Source organism: Poromitra crassiceps (assembly GCF_964638095.1).
Source record: "Poromitra crassiceps genome assembly, chromosome: 1".
NCBI lineage: Eukaryota > Metazoa > Chordata > Actinopteri > Beryciformes > Melamphaidae > Poromitra > Poromitra crassiceps.
The window spans coordinates 129927020-129954324 of record NC_139623.1 but is presented as its reverse complement, the minus strand read 5'-3'; the positions used below and the strand labels follow the sequence as shown (position 1 = coordinate 129954324).

Genomic DNA, 27305 nt, shown 5'->3' with positions numbered 1-27305 from the left:
AGGTGGTGACATGAAAGAGAATATACTGAATAATGACATCACAACAGTACAATCCTAATGTTGATTTAAAATGATATATTACTCTAAATATGGCTAAAAAAGGGGGGGGGGGAACTCAAATCTGCCTCCCCTTGCTGGACCTCCCCTATTTCGGAACCCTGGTTATGGCCCTGAAACATCAGACCTTCTCACTAGAAACCTTTCACTCTCTAATCCTCCACTTTGCGCCAAAACACACCGGATTTTCCTACCTTGGAATGTACAGCAGGTAAATGATACGTGAAGTAACAAAGTACAAATACTTTGTTACTGTACCATGTATGATTTTTAGGTATCTGTACTTTACTGAGTATTTATTTTTTAACACAAATATCTGTAATTTTTACTCATTACATGTTCAAAACAGGAGTTACTTTAGTTGTAATGCACAACATTTAAATATTCTCTCCTGTATTCTGTCCTAAGAAATAGGTTTTAAAAATGATATTTTAAATGATATTTTTGTTCACATAATGTACAAGTTGCACATTCTACTTCTTCTACAGGCTTCTCTTGGCACCCCTGCTCTACCCTAATGCTGTGATTTAACCCTTTAGGCCCAGGCCATATTTTCGGAAAAAACGCCTAAAAAGACATACCCAAAGTAAATCAAGAATTGCTCCACAACTATAAGGTTAATTTGCATGTTCTTGGCATCTAGGGGCATCTAGGGACCTCAGAGAATCCATTCCAAGTGTCAGCAACATTGTGGATGTTACTATGCCTGAGTAAATTGTAATAAACCAAAGGAGAAATGTGATTTTTCTATCCTCGCCTATTTTTTTTTAGATTAAACAGTGGATAACACCATGCCTACAATTATCCCATGCAAAAAGATGCCCCTGAGCAGATTCAGCAACTCCTTGACTACAACTGTAGCAAAAGGCTAAGCATTTGCACAAAGGACATAGCTTCCACAAAGGTTTTAGTAAAGATTGCACTGGGCGGACACTCATTTTAGCCATTTGGGTACCCAAACTACCCAAAAGTGTGCCAAATGAGTTCCAATGGAATCTGGCTGGAAAATACAACTTCTATCCATAACAGGAGGCTACTGCCACACAATGCAGCCTCTGGATATGACAATTACCCTGTGCATCATCAGAATCTACCATTGTGCACAGTATAACTAATGAAAACAACTACTGTAGACTGAAAAACACCACCACCACCAAGTAGTTGACAACTAGATTGATCATTTTGTCTCCAAACTGAGAAATTTATTACAAATTATTATTATTCAAGTGCTTTCAATAAATTACACTTCAAATTCACAAACTTTTGAAGGACAGTCATCCCAACCAGTGGTATGTGTACCCCTAGGGGTACTTGAGCAGAGCAACTCAACAATGACAAATGGCTCGAGCGTCCAGTTGCTATCCCTCAACATTCAGGTTTAGGGGAGCCCAGCTCATGATTTTACATCCCTGTACCTCGTTATGCAGGCGACAAAATATGACAAAGAAAAATAATAATAATAAATAAAACGCGCTCATGAGTTCACATCCCTGTACCTCGTTATGCAGGCGACAAAATATGACAAAGAAAAATAATAATAAATAAAACACGCTCATGAGTTCACATCCCTGTACCTCGTTATGCAGGCGACACAATATGACAGAAAAATAATAATAATAAATAAAACACACTCATGAGTTCACATCCCTGTACCTCGTTATGCAGGCGACAAAATATGAAAAACTAAATAATCAAGGTTTGTATGATGGAATGTGGTAGACTGCCCAGCAGTTCCTTTGTGAGGTCAGGCACAATGCAACGTTGCATTTGCTGCAGTAGATGGGTGTCTTCATCTTTTTCTTGCCTTTGTTGCAGACAACACAGACTCTGCGATTGGCTGTGGAATTAGGCCCAAAGTACAAGGGAACACACGTGTTGACAAGGCTGGGGCAGGGGGCACTAGCAGCCACTATGGCTTTGGCCTCATTCACCATCTCCCTCATCAGGACCTCCCGGAACTTCTTCTGCGTCATGGGGACTTCCCCTCGTCCGACAGCCAAATCTTTGAAGATGAGGAAGGCATTTACAATGGCTATGTCTATGAAATGGTAAAAGAAGGTCTTATACCATCTCTGTGTTTTCGCTTTGACGGAGTAGCACTGGATGAGGGCATCCGACAGGTCCACCCCACCCATGTACTTGTTATAGTCATTGATGGGATCAGGACAGGTGAGACTTTTCACACGCCATTGCCCAGCCTCCCTCACCCTCCTGCGTATGGTGTTGCCGCTGCTGTATGCCTTATGGAAGTTACTGCACATCGTCACATCCCTTGTGTCCTTCCACTTGACAAACAGCATGTTCTCCTTACGCAGCCACCTCATGTCTCCCCTCTCCGCGTTCTTCGGCAAGTCATTTGCCGCTCCTTTTGGGAAACCCACACGCACAGGACGGATGGTGCCACAGGCTGCTGTGCTCGTGGAGGCAAGATGGCGAAACAGGGCGGGGCTAGTATAATAATTATCTACATAAAGTTGATAACCTTTACCTAGCAGCTTCAAGTCTAACACATCTATCACTGAGGTGTAGCTGAGTCCGCGGCCCTCCATCACCTGAGCAAGTGGATCTTTACCCTTGTAAATAAAGAAGTTCCATGTGTAGCCAGAATGGGAATCTGCCAAGACATACAGTTTGTAGCCCCACTTGGTTGGCTTGTCCTTCATGAATTGTCTGAAACCAATTCTGGCCTTGCTACCAACCATCCTCTCATCAATGGCTATTTCCCTTCCCGGCTGGTAGAGCGATTTACATGCATTCACAAGTTCAGAGTAGAGTGGCTTGGTTTTGAACAGCTTGTCATATTCTGGTGTTCCCCTCTTTCTCTGATTATCGTCATCTTCCTCCACGTCACACATATGAAGCGTCCAAAAAATTGTCTCAAACCTATCCCTTGTCATGCATTCTTTTGGAAATCTAAATTGGTAGGGCCATGCTGTGCTCCACAGGACTGCTCTCCCATGTGGACGGATCAACCCCATAAATATTATAATTGCTAAAAAAACAAAGAAATCATTGACTAAGAGGGGAAGCCATTTGTACTTCATGCCCGATGCTTTTCTTTTTGCTGACTGGGCGTTTGTATTGTTTATGATGGTGCGAATAGACTTTGAGCTGAAGTAAAGTTTGAACAAGCCCAGGGGTGACCATTGCATGGTAGTGTCAATCCTGGGGCCAACAGGATTCTTTGGCTCAAACTTGAACTGTGGTGGTTGTACGTCCGGTTCCTCTGGATTACGCCACCTCTCCTGCTCATCACCCCCACCACGTCCAGGGATAGCCTGCCTTGTCTGTTTCCTGGGCAGCCCACGCTGTTTGGTCTGGCGCTTCTTGGTCTGTGTTGACGGCCCCGGGGTAGGAGAGGATGATGATGACGACGACGAACCAGAGGCCTGTGACCTGCCTGGACATGGAAGATACTCCTTGTCTCCTCCATCATCCTCGCTATGGGAAGAGAGAAAGATGCTGAATACTCAATATGCATTGGTTTATCCAAGTACCATTCCTACATATACACACAATAGACAGCTCAATATACAAACCTTGGAGATGACGGCCCAGCTGGAGGAGAGGAAGGCTGTGTGACTCGTGTCACAGGTCTCAAAGCAGTAGTAGATCTTGTGGGTCCTGTCCTCGAGCGAGCTGGTGGTGGTGTGCGAGATCGGGGTGGCAACTCTCCATCCTCCTCACTATGGGAACACAGAAAGATGTTGGTTTATCAAAGTAAACACTCAAAAGTCACATCAAATTATCATAAAAATCATAAGATAATGTCAGCTCAATATACAAACCTTGGAGATGACGGCCCAGCTGGAGGAGAGGAAGGAGGTGTGACTCGTGTCACAGGTCTCGAAGGAGTAGTAGATCTTGTGGGTCCTGTCCTCGTTCGAGCTGGTGGTGGTGTGCGAGGTCGGGGTGGCCTGCGAGATCGGGGTGGCAACTCTCCATCCTCCTCCCTATGGGAACACAGAAAGATGTTGGTTTATCAAAGTAAACACTCAAAAGTCACATCAAATTATCATAAAAATCATAAGATAATGTCAGCTCAATATACAAACCTTGGAGATGACGGCCCAGCTGGAGGAGAGGAATGCTGTGTGACTCGTGTCACAGGTCTCGAAGCAGTAGTAGATCTTGTGGGTCCTCTTGTCCTTCTCGTTCGAGGTAGTGGTGGAGTGCGAGATCGGGGTGGCAACTCTTCGTCCTCCTCACTATGGGAACACAGAAAGATGTTGAATACTCAAAGGTTTATCAAAGTAAACACATCAAATTATCATAAAAATCATAAGATAATGTCAGCTCAATATACAAACCTTGAAGGAGGAGATGCCTCAGCTGGAGGTGGAAGGCTGCATGCCTGGGGGGGCCTGACTCCCTGCTGGGTCCCTGCTGTGGGGAGAGCAGTGGCTTCTGCTCCAGGCAGAACACAGACCTGATCCTCTGGATCTTCTTGACTGTGAAAATGAGAATCAATCCACAGAATAAAACACTGGTTTGGTTACAAAATCCTTCCAATTCACTATAACAATTTTTGAGCAAAAATAGTTTATTATTATTATTATTATTAGTTTGACGGTTTATTACCTGTTTGACGCTATTTAGCCTGTCCAGTGGATAGATAGATAGATAGATAGATATTTTTATTTCTGTGTCATGCACCATATTCAAGGTGCCCAGCCCGTCTGGGCTTACAAGACACAAATCATTCAAGTTCAACAATACAAACAAATCAACAAACAAGCTACAAAACGCTCAAACATAAACAAGACAGAGTTATATATTCAGATGAACAGCTTCTCCATTCTGAGTTTCCAAGCCCTCCCAATAAACCTGGCCAAACTGAAGACTTCATCTCTGAACAACCATTCCAACTTCGCATCATCTCCTGACCAAAATAGTTCCGGTTTGGATATTTGGATATATATTGTGGATATTTCACATCCCAAGCAAGGTTTATTTCAATACAGTTGATCTGAAAATAGGCAGTAAACTCTGCATGCCTCATTTCAAAGAGGTGGGTAAACTGTGTTTACCTGCGTTTACCCTCCATGTTGAAAATGGAAGAGAAAATGACTTACTCTTGAAATTGAGGCTGCCGTTCCTCCACCCAAAACCTGTCTTCCTCGTCGGAATCGTCGGAAGTGTCTTCTGAGCCGTCTATTTCAATATCACTAATATCCCTCTGGATCTCTTTGAGGGCTTCTAAGACGCTATATTTGCCCTGCCGCCTCGACATTGTAAGATTTGGTCTGACTGCAACCCGAACCAAACTCGGAAGGACGCAACAAAGAAGCTGCAGTACACGCTCTAACCACTGGGCGCGCATGCGCCCTCATGCGTAATGGTGAAGAGCGAGTGGAAAATTACCAGGTATGGTGCATGGACTCAGCTGCGTGAGGAAGTGACGTACACAGACGTGTGAGACCTTGTTAGAAAGCTCGCGATGTTTTGTAGAATATGCCATTGTGAAAATATGTCTGCAGTACCACCAAACACCCAACAGATGGAAGCAAAGGGCTCTGCATGAAATGTAGACTCAGCAAGCTCTCTCGCCAATAATGGCGATATGACCAGGATATTCTGATCGATAATCACTCTAATGGACTCAAATGACTACGAAACGGTAAGTAAACGATACCAGTTGCGTTTGATGACAATCCCGTTCGGATTTGAGGCAATATTGAGGCATAAACACAAAATCTGACACGTTGCCTGTGAAATGTTGAAGTTTGACTGTGTGCTTTCGGCGAGGCTGAGATGACGTAAATAGATCAGAGCAATGTATACTGTATACCATTAGACAGGGGAGAGTCTCTGCTTTCAGAAAATACCAAACATGGCCGGGTAAACTGCTGTGATTCGGATCTACTGTCACGATTCTTTTATTTTAGCCCATATAAACATATGCTGATTCTATTTCGACTAAAATGGTAAAATCGTTGACAAACAACCATTCTTTGAACAAAATACAATTGTACGGCTGATTTAGTGGGGGACAGGCCTCCTAAATGTGATGGATTTGAAAAAAAAATTCCACTTTACAATTTGAACTACTTTTCAACTGCGTGAAGTCGGCTTGACCACAGTTGGACCCGGATACGGGTCCGTCGGGCTTAAAGGGTTAAGCAGATTTAAAAAGATGCCATTCATATTAGCCTCAACATGAGACTCCTTGCCTGCTGCTGCGGAATATTTTTAGTGCGAGACCCAAGAAAACAACCATATGCATAAATGACGTATGTTTGTGTTGTGCTTGATAACGTGTAAGTAGCTTAAATCCGTGGCGGCGAGGTAAGTGCAGAGACCTGTGTCTGCGCAATGTTGAGACTCTGCAGCAGCAGACAAGGAGTCTCATGTTGAGGCTACATTCTTCTTCTTCTTCTTCTTCTTCTTCTTCGAGAGAGAGAGAGAGAGAGAGAGAAGTTGAGAGAGAGAAGGAAAGAGAGATGGGGTGTGTGTGTGTTCGCGCACTGACAGAGAGGAAGAGATCTCTGCTCTGCCGCTGCAAGTGCACAGCACTACTGTGTGTGTCAGTGTGTGTGTGCGCACATGCGTGTGTGTGATTCGATTAAATCTTATGACGTGATAAGATCATGCATTTTAGCACCGTGCGCACCGCTCTCTTCAATGAGGAAATGGAAATCCAGACCTTGTAGAAAAGTGACGATTTTTGGGGTTAGGGTTGAAAGTAATGTAAACCACTTTCTGAGACACACAATTACTCACATAAGACCCTAAATTTAACACGTTCACTGCCAATGACGTATTAATCCGTCAAAAAAAATCCAACGGTTGACTGCCAATGACGTATTAACACATTCACTGCCAGCCATTTTTTTTGTTACTGTAGGTAGCTTCTGCCAAGCCGTTTTTTGAGGATTCTGGCTCATTTTACAAGAGCCGAGGATAATTTTCTGCTTGGACTTTGTGAACACGAAGTTCACAAAAGTACTAATAGAATGTGTGCTTTCTCTGTCTAAAAGAGTTAGTTTGTAGAGTTAGTAGTTATGTAGATATTAGCCGTTGAGTACAGCATGGTTTCAGCGTCTGAGACAGGAAGCTGAGATAATCGCAGTTTTGTGAAATTCAATCAAACAGGCAGAACAGTCACTTTAACCATTTATTTTTGGCATCAGTGAGAGATCAGACATCTGAACAATATAGTTCTGAACACCCTCTCCTTTAAACTCCTCCCTCCGTGGGCGTGTCTGGTGGCGTTTGTCACAAGCCAGTTTATCCTGCCTGTCTGAGCAGTGAGCAGCCTCCCTCTCTGGCGGCCCCTCGTCGGCGAGTGTGGACTGTGGATGGGACTCAATCGTTTCTTGGATTTTCGGTTGAGAGCTTTGATGAAGCTTTGTGCGATTCTAGGCTTTATGCTGCCCACCCAGTCTATTTTTGGAACCCCCCACCGTTGTGCGCCGGTGTGCAGCAGCGTGAAAGCGTTTTCGCCTACAGTATGAGAATGAGGCTCGTTCGTTTCTGGGTTTTTGGAATGCGTGCGATTCTGGCCTTTCTGCGGGTGTTTCAAAGTGTGTTTCACCCATAATCTATTATGCAAATTTGCAATCCCCCACGCCAGCACCGCTCTCCGCTCTCGGTGTGCTGCTGCTGGCGCGGCCGCTCTCGGGCGAGTCTGGTGACTGATGACTGTAAAATCGCCAAGCCATTTCCTTGAGAATGGCTTGCTCCCGCGGCTGTTTTTGGTTGGCTTTCTCTCTGTCGGGAGAGCACTGTCGCCACTTAGTTGGTCGGTAAAATAGATTATACACATTCAATACTTCCAATATTTTTATAGGAGACGTGGGGGACATTGATCCACGTAGCACCGTCAAAAAAAAAAAAAAAAAAATTTGACGAGTCAACTCGTCATTGGCAGTGAACGGTTGGATTGTGTTTGACGAGTCAACTCGTCATTGGCAGTGAACGTGTTAATACGTAAAAAAAATGAAAAAAAAAAATTTGACCGTGGGATGTGCATCTAACCCTTTTAGTCCATGGGCCAAGGCAAAAGTCGGTACCACCTGAGGTGACCGCACGATTTTGTTATTTTTGTCTTCCTACATGTCTCTAGTTTATATTTTGGTATGATAACCCTGCCGATTTGGTAGCTTAAGGATAGTTATCACTCTGTAAACAAACCTACCCCCATATAAATGACAAAACCCTGATTTCTGTGTATTAGTCCAGATGATATGTGAAAATGATGTTCCCTTTTTCGTAAAAGCATGAAACTTGGTACGCTTATAGTTTGGGGCCCTGTACAGTTTCAGAAATTGAGCCATCGCAAAAATGCCTTGTGGCGGCCATTTTAATTCTGCCATAAGCAAATTATGTAGTTTGCATCATATCTCCTGAACCACACATGCTAACACTGAAAAGGAGATGTCTATCCCAATGTTTTCATGGTCAAGGATTACAATGATACCATATAGAACATCATAAACTGTTAAAGTGACTAATCAACAACGGTGAATTTGATGACGTTGTGAGACGGAAATGACAGTATCTGATAACCGATGCTATAACTTCAAAGCCATGACCATTCTCTGGCTAAGATGTTTTGATGAGTGATTTGACTTATATAGACCTTTTGTTAAAATAGCGCCCAGGTCCCTCCTAAAGATCCTGGGATGTTCCTTGCCAGATGGCCAAATCCAAGATGGCCACTGGCGCCATGTTAAAAAATTGACTTTTGACCCAGAGCACATAGAATAATGTATGAAGACACTTTTCGGTGTAAGTCAACCACGAGGAATCCGATTCTGACATCAGTTTGACATTATGGCATAGTTTTGACCCAGAATTCCAAGATGGCTGCCATCCAGTATTGTGGAAATGTAACTTTTGAATGGGAAGGTATACTGTGCGTTTGGGGTTTACCACAAGGAAGGAGATTAACAATGGTGGATGTTTTGGGAATCATTTCAGAATTATGTTCACTGAAAAGATGTTAACACGTTCACTGCCATTGACGAGATATCTCGGCTTACAGAATCCAACGGTTCACTGCCAATGACGAGATACATGTATCTCGGCTTTAAAAAAAAAAAAAAAATTTGACGGTGGGACATCGATCAAACCCTTTTACGTCTCCTATACCAATATTGGAGGTATTGAATGTGTATAATCTATTTTACCGACCAACTAAGTGGCGACAGTGCTCTCCAGACAGAGAGAAAGCCGAGCAAAAACAGCCGCGGGAGGAAGCCATTCTCAAGGAAATGGCTTGGCGAAAACGCTTTCGATTTCACACACACACACACACACACACACACACACACACACGCGCGCGCGCGCGCGCGCGCACACACACTAATAACATTATTTTAATGTTTAAAAGCTGAAATAAAAAAATCAGCCTTTAAGAGCTTCATTTAAAAAATAAATAGATGTCTCCTGCCTGTCTCATTATTCAGACAAATCATCCGATAGCCCGACGTCTGCAATTAAAATCTTGCATGATCATATACAGTCTCTTATTGCTCAAAATATGTCCCCATCACTCTGTTGCATTGATTGTTGATATGGTCGAAATAATTAGTGAAGATATTTTTTATCAAGGACAGCCCTACATTTTAACACACATTTCAGAAAAATTGCCCTTCACGATGTCAATAGAGCAATGGCCTTCGTGCCCTGGCATGTGGCCTTGTGCCCTAAAATAAATTGTGACGCAAAGGCCAGATGGCCTTGCCCATAAAATTACGAAATTCCCAGCCTGGCGCTATCTATTGTATGGCAGTGAAAAGACGGATTGACGCCAATGGCGGGGAAAGAGTTAAGTGCTGACTCCGCCCGCCCGGGCCAGATTCTGCATACGCCGTTATAAATGACAAGCAAACCCTATGCGCTGTGTGTGTATCTGTGTGAAGCACTGACAGGGAGAGAGAGAGAGAAGACCCGCAGAAGCCGCACCAATAGACCCCTTATACAGCTGTCAACATTGGAGCTGCGCGCGCATCGTGTAGGCAAAAAGCCGTGAGGCCAGCATTGACAGACATAGAGAACTGTGTAAAAGCCCCGCTGTCAGGACTGCTCTGTGCTCATCTGCAACACACAGTTAGATTTTAGTTTTAAAATGCACTTACTACCACAGCTTATCGCCTAGTGATAAGCAATGTTATGCATCGAAATTAACGTTGTTTAATGGGATATGTCTTAGAGACCCATACGCACTGGCGCTGTCAATTGGCCAAGCCTAGTGGCCAGCAATACATATCGTGCATTCCTTTATAACTGGGGATAGCGTAGATAATTATTCTGTAACTTGCAAAGATATATTGTTATGTTGATAATGCACACAACTCAATAATGGCATTATGTAACGTTACTTGGTCGTTCTAACCGAGTGATGTGGCTGAGCAGCCTAGTTTCAGGCAGCTTACCTGATTATGAAATGAGCACTACAAAGTCGGGCATTTTTAATGATGTCCTCGTTCCAATCAGTTCAACTCAATAATGACATTATTTAACGTTACTTGGTTGTTAACTAACCGAGCGATGTGGCTGTTACTAGCAGCCTACTACAGCATACCTGATATGAAATGAGCGAGCACTGCAAAGTCGGGCATTTTTAACGATTTCCTCTTTCGGCTTGCAACCAAAGACACCTACGGTTAGCATTAAAAGCAGTATGAGTTGACGGGATTCGGTAAAACTTTAGTCCTTGCTTTGTTGATAGTGTAACAGACTGTTCAGTGTTGTGTTGTGTTCTATTGCGTGTGTGCGAGGCTGTGTATGTTCCCTCGAGTTGCGTAGAACAGGATATGTGGGGAGAAGCTTGTTATAACGTTACAGCCTGGCTCTATCGTTTATTATTTTATTAACCAAGTGTGAATAGGCGGACCCGAATACTCTGCTACAATAGCTTTCCGATTCTGGCATCCCACTGTACAACACGAAGACATGTCTTGCTCGAATAGTTTTCGGGCTACTGGAAAACTACTTGACAGGGCTGCACGGAGTCTGTCTTTCTGCCTCCGTCTTGCACATCTGACGCTGCTTGTTGTCATTGTGACGTAGGCGTATAAGGGGTCTATTTGTTGCCAAATGCACTGGATTCAACACTTCCCATGGTCAGAAAAAGTCGCCAGGTTGGCAACACTGACATCGGCTATGCTGAGGCTGTAAGCAATAATTTGATATGCAAATTAGCATGTGATATCATTTAGCGACTTTGATTGGAAAAGAGTTGGCAACACTGGTTCCCGTCATGGGGTTCCCGCCTTGCGGCTCCTTAAAAAGTCGTAAAGGAACAGCTCACCCTAAAATCCCCCAAAAAAGTTTTCCTCTCACCTGCAGTGTTATTTATCCATCTCATTTCATTTTGTGGGGGTTCCTCTGCCTTTCCGACATGCTGCCACTCCGAACGTTAACTTCCATTATTCGGACTGGCGGTCGTTCACCTTAGAAGCCGCAATGCCGACCTTAGGTTTAGGCGTGGGGGTGGGAGAGGTTAAGTTTTGGGTTAGGGTCTGGGGGAGGTTAGGTTTAGGCATGGGGGGAGGTTAGGTTTGGCGTGGGGGCTGGGAGAGGTTAGTGAAAAACGGGGAATATAGACCCCCTTTCTGAGTGCCGATATTTCGGAGTGGCAGAACGTCGGAGTGGCAGCACGTCGGAGTGGCAGCATGTAACCCATTTTGTGTTAGTTGCCTGAGTTTTGGAGATATCAGCCATAGAGATGGCTGCCTTCTCTCCAATACAATGGAACTAGATGGCACTCGGCTTGTGGTGCTCGAAGCACCAAAAAAATACATTTGAAAAACTCAGACTCATGACCCGGTTACTCAAGATAATGCACAGATTTGGTTGTGAGCAGTTTCATGTCGGAACTATTTTCTTTTGACTAAACTACTCCCACTAGCTGCTGCTGCCCTAGCTGCCCCTATGCTGTCTCATGTAGGAACTAGCTAGCAGCTAGCGGGTGTAGTTCGGTCGACAGAAAATAGTTCCTTCATGAAACTGCTCATAACAAGGTCTGTGGAAATGTGCTCAAGTTAGCTTGCTAGGTCAGCACTAACCCACGCGTCACCAGGTTCTCTCTCCCAACACTTCAAGGGGAGAGGTGACCACCTGACCATTTGAGTCCGACAGAGTAGCATTTCTTATTATTGGTGGAGCGTGCAGTGGTGTATCTCTAATATTAAAGATCTCCGGTTTTACCTACAGTAGCTGGCGGTCGGTGCGCTCCCAGAGAAGCAAAACAGTCTACAGCTGTACATGGGGCCGGCAGCAAAATGTACTTGATCCACATAAAAGAAGGCCCAGCTACTAGTTCCATTGAATGCGTCCAGACCGCTATCATGTTAGGTAGGAGACTGCTTGTCCAACAATGGAAGTCAGCCCATGTACCATCAACCACTGATGGGCATACTCTGCTGTCCAGGGTGGTGGCCTATGAATGGCTATCTTTTTTTATGTTGGTGTAACCCAGGTTACCAGAACCGTATAATGTGTCTTAATATAATAAATTATACTGTGAATATAACATAATATAAACAGTGAATATAATGGGAGGACTCTTATTTTGAAAGCATATCAGAAGGTGAAAAGGTAAATTCTGGTGAAGGACTCTTATTTTGAAAGTACATCAGACGCTACGCAGCATCCGCCAGTCTAGTTGAGATGATGGTGAAAATACCTAGCGCTTCCTTTTCCTACCTGGACGAATATCAGACAAGACGTGTGTTGACACCGGAGAACAGAAATACGTGTTGAGACAGAACACAGAGACACGTGTAAGTAAAATATATGTGTGCTTACCGATAATTAACTGTTATCTCTCTGAAACCGTCAGTAAAGAAAATTATTGTCCCCGACCAGATTCATTGCTGCTAAATAGCGACCTGTGGTAGTGACCATCACGCTGCCATTTGTCGAAAGCAGATTCTTGGTGAGTTTCCCCCGACATGAAAAAGTGCTATTGCAGCTTGCTGTAATGATAATATGAAGCTAGCAGACTGAAAACATGCTGACTCGATGCAATAGTGCTACAAACATTAGCAACACGGATTAGCATCCACCACGCTACCGTGGCTAGCACATTAACGTGCTGAACGTGCAAACCCTCAGCTAACATGGGTGAGAGTCACCCGGTGGTTTTACTGGATGCGTAGAGCAGCCATGACGCATCGCGTGTAGCGTTATTCTTTTGATTACCTCATAATCTGCTCATCAAGCAGTGTTTATTTCTGCAGTGTAAAGCCTGCTAGTGTTAAGCTTATTAGTAGCTGTTGCAGTGTGTTTAATGCACACCAGTGGTGATACAGTATACTGTAGGTTTTAGGTCAAGGAAATTGAGTTACTGAAATGAATGCACTTGAACTGATGTCACTTTGTATATTCTGTTAGCCATACTGTAATACTAATATTCATGTAATTGCTATAGAAAATGTATTTTGTTGCTGAATGGAAAAGAAAAGAGAAAATGACATGACAGATGGTTAAAGGAGTAATGACAATTTTATTTGTTTGTTTGATGAACGTTTTATTTGGCTTAATGGTTACACATTGCACATTAGAGTCCACACAGGAGAGAAAACATTTATTTGATCCGTTAAGTGACACTTTTCTTGGTTTTGTGGGTACAAGGCCAGGTCCTCCTCCTTCTCCTCCCCCTTCCCCTTGGTCCTTGTTCCCGTTTCCTGTCCGTCCTTGTTGTCAGCGTCTGAATCCACCAGACCCCGGATTCCCCAGCCCGGCTTGCTTCCCGTGGAGAGAGGTGCAGCTGGTTCTTGGGGTGGCGAGCCTAAGCCCTGAACCGGATCGAGAGAAAGGAGAGATGATCGAATTATCCCTTGTCAACTAAGTGGTAGGACAATCGTATCTATTGCCCCACGGATTTCATGGAGTTTCTAACACAGTGGTAGGACAATCGTATCCATTGCCCCACACATTCAAACCCACGGAGCTTCCATCACAGTGGGAAGACAATATCCCCCTTGCACTTTTCCATTCAAAGGATAACTGTCCGAGTCGAACTGATCTCGTGGATCCAAACTAGAGCACATGTTGAATATTTTGTTTTTGTTCTGAATCTAGATAATTGTTTATAATAATTGTGATTTATTTCTATTGTCCATTGTGAGTATTGCTCTGTGTGCATTTGATAGTGCTCACCTGATTTGAACGTGAGTTATTGATTTGTTTTCTAAGTACTTTAATAGAACCTGAACCTTAGCAGTGTTAAACTAGTTTTTTCTATTTTTATATACAGCTGTGTATTGCTGAAATACACAGTAATGCAACCAGAGCAATACTATGGAATTCCTGAAGGGAACTTGTTCTATTGTTTTTGTTTCTGGGTAATTGAGTTCTATTGAAGGAACGGTTGTTTTTTGAGGTTGAAGGTCGAATCCAATCGAAATAATAATAACCGGCGACTGTATCTCTGTTGAGTCAGAAGCACTTTAAAATAGGATTTATATCGAACTATAATAAATCAACATAGGAATTAACAAAAATGAATGAGTGCCTGACTAATAACAAAATAGTTTCTTATAAAATAAGGAATAAAAGAGACAGTTACTTACCTGATGTGTGAACATCTGTCGTCGACCCACCGTCGTTGACTGCGAAACCTGAAAGAAAGAGAAATAGTTTAGTGGAAAAAAGAATTGTGTTTGATTATTATTGTTGAACTGATATACTTGAAGAAAGAAAGAATAAGAAATAACTGAAATACAAGTAAATAAATGTTGTGTTATCTTTAAAAACGTACCTGCTGAGTCTGTGTCGTGTTCTGTGTGCTGCCTGGTGCCCATTTCTCCCAGAGCGACCTAGAGCTTCTGTGACCCCGGTCCATAGATAAAGGTGATCTACTCTCTCTTAACTGAATTAGAGAGGTGTGCTCATTCTGAACTGATAGTAGTGTTACATTGGGCAGGTTAGAACAGTATCACTCAAAATGGGAAAGACTTATGTCCTACATCAATGGCCCGTAAAGACGAATCTACGGCTCAGCTCTCACCCACTTACACGCATGTAGTCATGCAGGTGCTCATTTGGCTTCAATCTTAACATAGCCTCTTTATGTTTAATGTAGTATATTTTATCTTGATTGTAAGTGTTTTTTGGTGTGTTTTTTTTTAACAATGTCTATGCTTGTTCATACTGTACTACAGACTGTTCTTTTCTTCTTGTTTTATCTCTGCTTATACTGGAAACTTACTAAAAAATATTAATCGCAAAAAAAGAAGGCCCAGCTAAACAAGTTTAAATGTATGCTATCTTAACAGCATTTTCAGTGCTTTACCTTGCCGTCAAACAGCCCTTTCTAAACCCTAGAACTACTGCCATATTTCTACATGCACGCATGCAGTGAACTGTATTACGCCGCAGGTTGCTGTTTGGCTCATGAATGCTGTTGCGGACTAATACAGTTCTTGCCTAGTCATCCTAGTCCCAGCCGCCTGCTCCCAGTCTGCTGCAGGTCATCACGCTGTGTGGAGGAATGGTCTGCAGAACCATCCACCAGGCGGGCCTCTGCATCGGTTCAGTTAGCTTTGCACAGAAACATCCGGTAAAAATACTTTTTACTTTTACTCTTTGAGTACATTTCATAGCCTGTACTTTTTTACTTTTACTTGAGTAAATAGTTGAATCGGTACTTCTACTTTTACCAGAGTAGTTTCTTATGCCCCCTCCGGCGATAGCCAGGCCGGAAGCATTTTGGATCCGGGTTGTCCGTCTGTCCGTACGTACGTCCGTCCGTCCGTCCAATGTTCGTTAACGCGATATCTGAGGAACGCCTTGACGGAATTTCATCAAATTTGCCTAAAACATCGACTTAGAGTCAAGGATGATCTGATTAGATTTTGGTGGTCAAAGGTCAAGGTCACTGATTTAACTCTCGTGGCCTGCGGGAAGAAACTGTCCCTCAAGCGATTTGTGCGTGCTTTTGGGACCCTGTATCTCCTCCCTGAGGGTAACAGGGAGTATATTATATTATATTATATTATATTATATTATATTATATTATATTATATTATAGACTGTGTAGCTGTCTGGAATATAATACTCCAACTCCACATATAACTGATATTAATTTGTCTTTTATTTCTGTGCTTATAGAACCACACACACAACTTCGAAATGCTGTCATTCTGCTCCTGAACCTGCTAGAGACAAGCTTCTTGCTCTGTGCTTTCCAGGCAGACCCTAACCATCCCACACCATGGCTATGTTTGCAGAGCATGTGGAGGATACCCCAACCCTAACCCTGACCCAAACAGGGGACCTAAACACTACTAACCTGCTTGAAAATGTTCAAGCTAAACAGGGAATTGAAGAGTTACTTAGGGACCCTGATGTAAAAACGCCCTTACATGCCACCACCATTACAACCCCTATGGAAGAGCTGCAGTTTACATACGATGTCGATGGCACATTACTGCAGACCTCCACTACATGCATCTCAACAAACCCAGTCTCAGCACAATGAAGACACATTATCACCTCCTGAAAAAATACCTTTCTCTGCCCACTATGTCACCCAGGGGACGCCTGGCCCTTCAGCAGTGCTGGGGCACATACAGTATATCGGCACTATTGATGGGGGGTATTTTATTAACCTTACTGTCTTGCCTAAGGACCTGGTAAACGGCTGCCTGAATTTCGCAGCATATGAAAAGGCCGCTGGCCTCATCACTGACGTTTGGCAGAAGTTCCAAGCCCTTCTGCCAAACATAGGATGACATTTAGGATGATCTCAGGAGACCCACTGTCACCAAAGATTCACACCCTGCATTCTTGCCGATGCACCACAGTGGTCACAGTATCCCCAACCAACCATAATAGAGTCCGAACTATTAATCCATCATCACACTGAACGTTTTCCAGCTTTATCTCCCTTTCCCCTGAAAAACCATGTCGTGTTTGTTTCAGAAATACATTTTCTTTCTGCTATTTATTTCGGACTGAAGAGGGCGGTGCAACGATGTGGATTCAGATTCGTACTATAGACGAGGAGATGCAAACCATTGAAGATATTTCTACGGTTGGAAATACAGGAGATCTTCCATGTAAATCCAGAGCAGCAGCGACTATTCTACCGGGGGAAGCAGGTAAAAGAAATTGTGTCATCGAGTTGTGCAGCCGCCATGCTCTACAGGAGTGTGTCTAATTTAATAGATCCATGGAGTGTGTGTGCTGTCTGCTGCTAACCTTGATGCTCTCCCTGCTCATGCTATGTACAGATTTGGATGCATCACTGGAGTGGATGCAACAACAGTGACTACGTTTACATGCACACAATATTCCGGTTTTTGCCCATATTCGGAAAATGACAATATTTTCAGACTAAATTAATAATCCACTAATATCCCCGTAGCTCGCTCAGAATATTGTCATTTTCCGAATAATAGTGGAATAATGTGTGCATGTAAACGTAGTCGGAAGTAAACTAGACTGTATCCTCTCCTTAGTGAGACAGGGGAAGCAACATAGCAGAAACACCATGTGCTGTTTTTCAATCAGTGTGAATGCAACATCTTGCGGTCGTGTGCATAAGTGCATGAGTGCAATGCATACGCCAGAGAGCTGTAACCAGGAAGTAGTGGCGACCTCTGATCTCCGGTGTGAACAAGGGTCCTCGTCAGAGGATCCTGGAGCTTAACTCAACAAAGAAGCTTGACAGGTTTATTAAACGTGTGAATGAGGCAATATTAATAGCAACCTATTCAATTATGGACAGACATGTTTCTTACGGCAATCCGTTCAAAGATGCCCCCTCTCCTGTTCGTACATGTCCTAAAACATTGCATCTGAAATACAAACCAATTTTCATACTATATGAAGTTTGCATGATAGATTGCATACATGCTATTTTGGGATATGGCTCCGTGCACACATAAAGATATAGGTGTGAACTGCATATAAGATCCATTTCTGGTTCCAAAAAATAATCTTTGAGACCAAATAAATAAATAAATAAAAATAAAAAGGGAAGGAGAGAGAGAGATAACCATTTCTGCACTCCTTGGCTTAGACATGCATTCAGCCTCATTTATAAAACCATTCAGAAAAAAACATATATGTATATGAAACTGAAACCAGCTTAAAACTTTTCACCATTTCACTGCATTGATGAAGGCACCACCTTTGAGTGTGTACTGTACGTTCATTATGGCAATGTATCTACATTTATTTAGATAATTATTTATTAAATGTATCTGTAATGGCTTTTCAATTTTAGTTTTCAAGGATACCACATGATCTCTAGATATTTCAGAGTGGCAAACATACATTTGTGGTGTGGTTGTAATTTTATGTCTGGCTTACTGTAATACCCACCCTGCCGAAACTGAACTGAATATCTGAAGTTACATCGCCAAGGGAAACCAATAGGTGAACCCATAGCTGGATGGGTAGACTATGCATTATCGCTGCTGAAATAAGGTGTTTCAAACTGGCCTGTGCTAAAACTGTAGGCACCCACCGTTGTTCTGGAAGATGCTTTGGATACAAATCCACCAAATGACATTATGTAAAGTAAAGAACCTTATTCATTATTTGGAATTGGGTTGATTCTTTCTTCCATGAGTGATACGCTGTGGAATTATGCAGAAATGACATGTAATCTGTGCTCTCCCTTCTCTTTCTTTTTCATGCATACAGATGGGAGATCAAGAGACTTCTCCTGCCTCTGAATTTCCCTCCTAGTAATGTGGAGGAGATCAAAGATTCCCAGTATAGCATGTTCCTGGGTGAGTTACCTGAAGACACACGCAGTAAACTGGCATTCATTTGTGCCCAGTGAGTGCCATTATGTGAGCAGTTGTACTATTGTGGTGAGAGAAGCAGACTAATGACTTCCTATTGACTTCATCCTGTGAAATATCTTACAGAAGCCAACTTCTCAAGAAATAAAGCCAAGATCAACTAGAGACCATCAAATGTGGGCCAGGGGGGGAACACTTGAAGAAAAGAGGTGTGTGTGTGTGTGTGTGTGTGTGTGTGAGAGAGTGAGTGAGTGAGTGTGTGTGTGTGTGTGTGTGTGTGTGTGTGTGTGTGTGTGTGTGTGTGTGTGTGTGTGTGTGTGTGTGTGTGTGTGTGTGTGTGTGTGTGTGTGAGTGAGTGTGTGTGTGTGACAGACAGACTGACAGACTGACTGGTCAGGCAGTGAGATGGACTCTGGTGAAGGTGGCGGAGAGAAGGTCTCTGAGTAAACTGCTGTCCATCACGGACAATCATAGTCACCCATACACTATACCATCAAAGTGGGGGCAGAGGAGCATGTTCAGCAGCAGGCTGCTGTCACTGAGCTGCACAACAGACAAACTTAATAAGTATTTTGTCCCCAGAGCCATCAGGCTCTTTAACTCTTACCAGCGGGGGAAGTGAGAACTTGAGACTGCTTCTCTGTACTGTATGCCTCTGCTCTGCTGTCTCTGCTGTGTGTCTTTGCCCCTTTAGCCTTGCCTGTTTTTAATATGTTTTACTGTTTTACTATGCCTTCAGTCACTTTATGTTTTGGCTTTTGCACAACAATCCACCTAGGTCTGATATTTCTATTTATGCATTTTTTATACATTATAATTTTTTTACTAGGTGTATTTTAATTTGTGTACTGTGTTTTTATTAACTGTATGTAAGCTGCTGGTACTTGAATTTCAATAAAGTATCTACCTACCTACCAAACTTTAGCTATGGATATAGCAAGTTACTAGGTGTGCAGTTTGTGAACGAAGCGCTAGCTTCACACACATCCCTGATGACATCATCACAGACGACATCACAATTGCTCGTGTGACATCACTCATGTCATCACTGATGACATCAGTCACAGATGACATCTTCACCGATGACTGCTCGAGTGACATCACTGATGCCATCAACACTGATGACATCACTCACTGATGATATCATCACAGATGACATCACTATTGCTCGAGTAACATCACTGCTGACATCATCACTGATGACATCACTCACCAATGCATCACAATAGCTCGAGTGACATCACTGGTGAATCACAATTGCTGTTCTAATGGCTTTCCGGCAGACTGGATGCCTTGCGGCACATTGCTGCTTCTCACAGAATACTAGCAGACCACCTGGGAGTTGCCCACCAGTGGGAGTTACATCATTAGGTAATTAGGGCAATTACCTAATTTAAAAAAAACTGTGCTGCCAGGTCACTCGCAGGTTGGCTTCAAGAAGAAACACATGCTATTTCCCTGGTTCCCAGGTGGGGTATTTTTGGCAATATCTTTGCCAGGCCATTGTGTGTGTGTGTGTGTGTGTGTGTGTGTGTGTGTGTGTGTGTGTGTGTGTGTGTGTGTGTGTGTGTGTGTGTGTGTGTGTGTGTGTGTGTGTGTGTGTGTGTGTGTGTGTGTGTGTGTGTGTGTGTGTGTGTGTGTGTGTGTGTGTGTGTGTGTGTGTGTGTGTGCCATAAAACGTTTGCTCCTATTGGGTGAAGGAGAACTACCATAAACACATGGGACAGTTACCAGGGCTGAAGCTGCTCCTATTATATTGGGTGAAAGACAAGTACCATACTCTGAGTTGATGTACCTGCTTCTGATGTTGTTTTGATGTTGTTGCGTGGAATAGAAAACAACGCCTGGGAACCAAAGATTTAGTTTATACAGGTGCAGCTCTGCCCAAGTCTATATATAGGTGTAGTGGGTGGGGTGCTGTTCATTCCTTCCCCAGCAGACTGTCACAGACTTACAGTGGAGGAAGCAATGGAGCAGGTCATGCTCCAACAACGATGTGTCAGAGGAAGACATGTATTCCTCAGAGGAGGACTCTGGGGCATCAATTGTCGAGGAGGAGGATGCCCGCTCGCTGTCATATGAATCGTCTTACCCAACATGGGACCGGGCCCTGGAGAGGCTGCAGCAGCTGAAGTGGAGGATTAGGAGGAATTTCATTGGGAGGAAGGAGCTGTGGATGGAGGGAGGGGAGGAAAGAGTCGAAAGGGGCTAGATGTCCAGCATCGGGGCCTGGCAGCAGACTAATCAGGAGACCCTCCACTATATGGAATATCCTACTGCAGCGCCCCCTGGAATCACGCAATATGCGGCTGCGAGGGCCAATTCACTTCCAGCTATTCCTCACCCCTGACATGATAGAGAAGATTGTCTTCCACACAAATGTGATGGCTGTCCGCACAGTAGGCCCTGTCTGGAGGCCGGTGGATGGCGACGAAATCAGGGCCTATATACTGTATGTTGGCCTCTTGATCCTGGCTGGGGTATATAGGTCGGCACATGAGTGTACCCACAGCCTCTGGGTGGATGGTACCGGCAGGGCCATTTTCAGGGCCACAATGTCCAGGGTCCGTTCCGAGGCAATTACCAGTCACATAAGTATTTTTTTTCCTTCTTTTTCTTTTCTTGAATAATCAATTGTTTCTGTATTATTGAATATTATTTGTATTTACATATTTTCCATTTCCCTCAGATTCGATGACAAGCTCACAAGGCGAGTTCGTGCCAGGAACAACCCAGACCGTCTTGCCCCAATCCGGGGTCTGTGGGACTCCTGGCACCGCCGCCTCAGCATGTGCTTTTACCCGGGCCGGGAGGTGTGTGTGGATGAAATGATGGTGCCCTGATGATGGTGCTGCATCTTTCGTCAATATATCCCCTCCAAAGCCTGCAGATATGGCTGGAAAGTGTGGTGCCTTGCTGATGTGGCTACGTCATATGCCTGGAACCTCAAGGTAGCCTATATTTTTTTATCATTATTATTGTGTTATTATTACGTTGCAAATTATAATTTTTTATGCCTGTAATTGTAACACTCCCTGTACTGTATTCCGAACCTATAGGTTTACACAGGGAAGACTGGGGATCGCCCTGAAAAAAAAACGGTAAAAGAGTGGTTTTACATATGACAGAGGGGCTGCAGGGGACGGTCACGACCGATAATGGCTGCGTTTCCCAACACAGAAGCTTCTTAAGGAGTTTGTTGTTCCCCCCTTTTCACCAAAAAGGCTGGGATGAACTGTTTTCAGATTGGTTTTAGCCCTGTTGCCAAAATTTAGTATTTAGGCTACCAGCAGGCAGCCTGCAAGATGGTTTTTCGTTTGGTGGTCGTTCATTCCTTCCTTCCTTCATTTATGTGTTTCTTTGTTTATTTATTGATTAATTTATCAATTTATTTATTGATTGATTGATTTATTGATTGATTTATTGATTGATTTATCAATTTGTTTCTTTATGTATGTATTTATCTATTATTTATTTATACTATGGTACTTCACACATTTTCTCTCTGTTGGACATAGTTTGCTTGTTTATTTGCCCAGTAACAATATTATTGTCACTCAATAAACATTAGTGTTCAAGTATTGTCTGCATGTGGTAATCATTTTATCTCTGTCTTCTAATTCAAAGCTCAACAATTAAATTTGGAATAGACGATAATACGTGGCTCGATATCCTGACAGCAATCACTGAAAAGAGTGACTTGAAACCCCCAACTGTCCTCTCTGCAGGCAGGGCGGACATAGCCTAATTATCTCCGCAATAAGTCATAGAGACTTGCGGAGTGCGGCATTTGATTCCGGGTGAAAAAATAGGCTACATGTTTTTATACTTTTATTTTAGTTTCGAGTTTAAAATGATAATCTCTAAGATTTCAGCTTTGGTTTACTGATTATTACTCAGGCATCGCCATCTGACCTTCAGTTTCCCAGAAAATGACAACTTTCTCTTATTGGTTTGATGTAAACATGCAGTGGTCTGGCTGACCGCTATGGCAGGCGGAGGGGGTGTTACAAACGCGGCGGCCCTAGTGTTAACATGACCACGATTAGGTTATTCTACAACAGTGTTTTCTCAACCACTGGGTTGTTGCCCACTGGTGGGCTCAGAGTGCCATCTAGTGGGCCGCAGAGGACCTCTCACATCGAGATGGTGGACAGTTCCAGTTAAGATGCTTCTTAAGAGCCTTCTTTAGCGATTTGTTAAGAAGGCTGTTAAGAAGGCGTTTGGGAAACACTTCTTTGGAGCCTTCTTAACTCATTGAGTGCCAGCCACTTTTGGAGAACGGACGCTCCCAGTGCCAGAGTTTCAGAGTGTTTTCAGTGATATCTTAAGGCCCACAGAATATTGTGTGATATTACTATGTAAACACCGAACACGCACAAAGAACGAGGAGACTCTATTGTATCATCTGCAACAAAAAGTTTATTGATACCATTTTCCGTTCTTTAGTTATGAGCCGGAGAAGATAGGTTGTTTTCAGCAAAAACAGCCATTTCAAATTAGAAGCTGAGATATTCAGCCTTTTGTGAAATGAAGCATTTCAAGCACATTCACTGACTCTGAAGCTAATATTTTCTGATGTAGTGACGTGGTGTAGTTGTGTGGTGCCCTGCGTGCCCCACCCCCCTCTCCCCCCCTCAGCTGCAAACTCCTCCCCACACTAACACACAGCCTCACCCAGCGTCTATTTTCGGAGCGCCCCGTTTTTGTGCGCCGGCTCCCAGCGCGACACCGAAAAGCCAAACCGGACTGCTGAGAATGGTTTGGCCCTTCGGCGTCGGGTGCTGCTTTTCTGGCGGCTAATCGTGTGGAGAAACATGCAGCAGAGACAGAGGGGCTCAGTTGTGGGTGCGGATTGACTGCTGTTCGCAGCCAACGTCAGCTCCAGCCAGAGCCATCTATATGGCTCTGGCTGCAGCATGCATCGGTTTCTCTTTCATCACGGGGCTTTTTCCTGCTGTTTTCCTGACCTTTCTCTAATCTGGAGAGCACTGTCGCCACCTAATGAGTCCGTAAAATAGGTTATACACCTTCAATAGCTACAATATTTGTACAGGAGATGCACGAGGCTTTGATCCACGTCCCACCGTCAAAAAACGCATTTGACGCCGATCGACGTCATTGGCACTCAACATTACTATTTACTTTGACGCCGATCGACGTCATTGGCACTCAATGAGTAAAGAAGCTTCTTAACTCCTTAAGAAGCTTCTTTGTTGGGAAACGCAGCCAATGCTGTTGAGTTTTTCTAATGAATTTTTTTGGTGCTTCGAGCACGACAAGCCTAGTGCCATCCAGTTTCATTGTATTCAATATATTCAATATCTCCAAAACTCAGGCAACTATCCCAAAATGATATCGATGGATAAATAGCACTACAGGTGAGAGGAAAAATATGTCTTTTGGATTTTAGGGTGAACTGTCCCTTTAAAAGAATTCACTCACCAGAGGCACCCCAAATTGACTGAAACACCTTGTCGTAGGTCTGCCTGCTCATCATCTCTTCCCGTAGGCGGTTAATGAGGTCCATGCGGGACCCCTTTGTGTCAATGTTGCAGGATTTGCAAAGTTTCCTGATAGTGGATACCTGGAACAGAACATATATTCAATACATTCAATATATCAGTCTGTGGTGTGGATTACAAACATTTCAATTATTTGGGGTCATTAAAACAAAAGAAGTGTGCCAATAGAGTTTAACAGGCACGTGACTTTCCGTGACGTAATTTGCCCCGGAAGTAAGTTTGGCGTCTTATTTTCTCAATAGACATTTCGATAAATCCAAATATAACGAGTTTTAAGGCTTGTAACCAAGCCAACACGTGATCCAGAGAATCTTGAGTGACCATTATTATGTTCCTATAACACACTGTGAAGGAGCGAGTTCCACACCGTGTCAATCTTTCACCAAACTGTTTACTTCCGTATGCCACACGTACTGACAACCCATTCACACGTAAAGCAGTTGCAGTTGACGTAAAACCCCTTTTACTGTTGTGACGTAAAACCCCCCTTAACTGCCACATTCAATACCAACCATACGCTATACAAACCATTTGGTTTAAGCGAGAACAAAAAATAACAATGTTTTTTCCCCCGTTGTTATTTTTTTTCCAACTTACTTCCGGGGCAAATTACATCACGAAAAGTCACATGCCTGTTGAGCTCTATGCCCTAGGTTGACTGCTTTGGCCTGGTGGTGGCAGGGGGAGTTAAAACTCACTTTTCCACCACTTAGGGAAACAGACACGACTTAGTGGTCGTTCACACTATACACTGAAACAACACCAAAGCCACACACAATTCAGCGTCCTTGTTAACAGACGAGTCCGTTCACACCGGCCGCACGCCATGCTGAAGCCACGCTGCACCATGCTAACACCACACCGAAACGTGTGCAACGAAAGCATGCCGCGCGCTGATCCCGAGCTACCAGGCAGGTAGTCAATGCAATTTGTGAGGGGTGGGAGGGGCCGGAGCAGCAGCTCCAAGCCGGCCGCTGAGGAAAGGAAACTGTTTATGGTGTGAGCGCTTTGGCGTGGCAGTCAGGATCAGTTAAGCTCTGCTTTGGCTCTGCGTCTGAATAGCACATTGTGTGAACATGCTGTTAGTCTTGAGAAGCTGCAGCTTTTATTAACTGACACACTGTACTCTATACTGTATATTTAGAGCCAGATCAAAAACTGTTTGGCTTTAAAAAAAAAATGGCCTGTACATGTATAATGGAGACAATGATGATCATTGTGATTATGCCATATCATATTTGGTGGAAATGGATGGAAGGTACATGATGAATGATAGCCTAAAATATGTTTTCCCTTCTAATTAATAGTCTATTCCAACTCTGTGCCAGTTATGTTTACAACTGTACATTTGAAGCGGTCGTCTGTAATGTTAAATATCACAGGAATTATGACAATTATATTTTATATGGAATTGATTGATTGATTGAATACTTTATTGAAGCAATGGCATGAGAAATACAGCGTAAGACCAGTTCATTGAAACAAAAGGAATAAAACACAACAAAGCCCGAGGGCTTATTTCCATTGTGGTCCTTGAAGTGAGGCAAGTGGAGTGAGTGTATGTGTGCATGTATGAGCACGTGTGTGCGCGAGGGACATTGAACACAAAAGACATTACATGCGTTACACATAAAAATAGATAAAAAACCATCTATATGCATATAAATACACGTGTACACACGTCCACCCATATACACGTACCTAAATACACATGTAAAACAGCACAACATTTTACAATTCTGCAATAATCATTTCGAATCCAATTACTGCAGAAAGGGCCAACCTTAGGGGCCGCTCTGTAGCCACTGTTTTAAGGTGGACTTATACGTGAGTTTAGACCTGAGATCCTTAATATTTTCGGGGAGACTGTTCCACAGGATCGCTGCTGAGTATAAAAAAGTACATTTACCTATTAAGGTTTTAAATTTAAAGAGAACAACGTTAGTTGAGTTCCCCTGGTGGAATGGCTGTGCACCTCGCTAACCCTCCGGAAATAGCTAGAGAGGTACACAGGGGCTTCCAGATTAATGATCCTGTGGACCATACACAGCTTGATATGAGAAACCCTCTCCTCCACTCTCAACCACCTGAGGCTGAGGAAGTGAGAGCGGAGGAGAGAGGTTCTGGGGTGTAGGCCCTGGACAACCCTCACCAGTTTATTCTGGGCCGCCTGAAGTCTGGTTTTAAGTTTGGCTGCAGTGGCTGTGAACCAAGAGGAGCAGGCGTAGTCGAAGTGGCATTGAATTAGAGCATTTGCTAGTATCAACAGCGTGGCACTGTTTATGACTGGGGAGATGCGAGCTAAAAATTTGGTCTTTTGATTGACCTTAGAAATAACTTTTAGAGCCATCTTCTCGCCTGAGAGCTTGTTGTCCAGGATACACCCCAAGTAAGTGATCTCCTCCTTTGAGGGTACAGACACGTCACCCACCATAATTGAAAATCCCGGGGATTTTTTAAGATTAAATTTGGACGCAAATAAAATTGACTCTGTTTTTCCTAAGTAAGAGAGATAATCTGTTGTCCGAGAGCCAAACACCAACATTCGAAAGTTCCCTGCTGAGTTTTTTTTCTACCTCCCCCTTGTCCGCGTCGGAGAACAGGAGGGCGGAGTCATCCGCGAACAGGAACAGAGGGCAGTCACAGGCAGATTGCATATCATTTATGTACACCAAAAATAATAATGGACCCAAAATGCTCCCCTGGGGGACCCCGCAGCTAATGGGGAGGGGGCGGGACAGTGTCCCATTTATGTCTACCACCTGCCGTCTACTGTCCAGGTAGGACCGAACCCAGTTGAGGGACGTGCTGTTGAAACCCAGAGCCCTGAGTTTACTGAGTAAGATGTTATGGTTAACTGTGTCGAATGCTTTTTGCAGGTCCAGCATGACCATACCACGGGGACACCTCGGCATTCCGAAATGTCGGCACTCCGAAATACCGGCATTCCGACAAAATTGAGATCTGTCTCGCCATTGCGAAAGAACCCTCCCCCAGACCCTAACCC

The 27305-nt window shown here is 43.6% G+C and overlaps 1 protein-coding gene across 1 annotated transcript; it reads right to left on the bottom strand.

Annotated features, from left to right (window-relative positions):
- Positions 1–1250: 1250 nt before the first annotated feature.
- On the bottom strand, positions 1251–26955 carry LOC310773176 (uncharacterized protein; the record flags this gene model as incomplete). Its single annotated transcript, XM_083633084.1, has 10 exons — positions 1251–3498; positions 3597–3743; positions 3846–4010; positions 4113–4265; positions 13642–13808; positions 14586–14633; positions 20866–20943; positions 24247–24360; positions 26451–26702; positions 26875–26955. 10 exons carry the CDS (start codon positions 26953–26955, stop codon positions 1749–1751), a joined length of 2955 nt encoding a protein of 984 aa, XP_083489210.1. The 3' UTR covers positions 1251–1748.
- Positions 26956–27305: the final 350 nt, after the last annotated feature.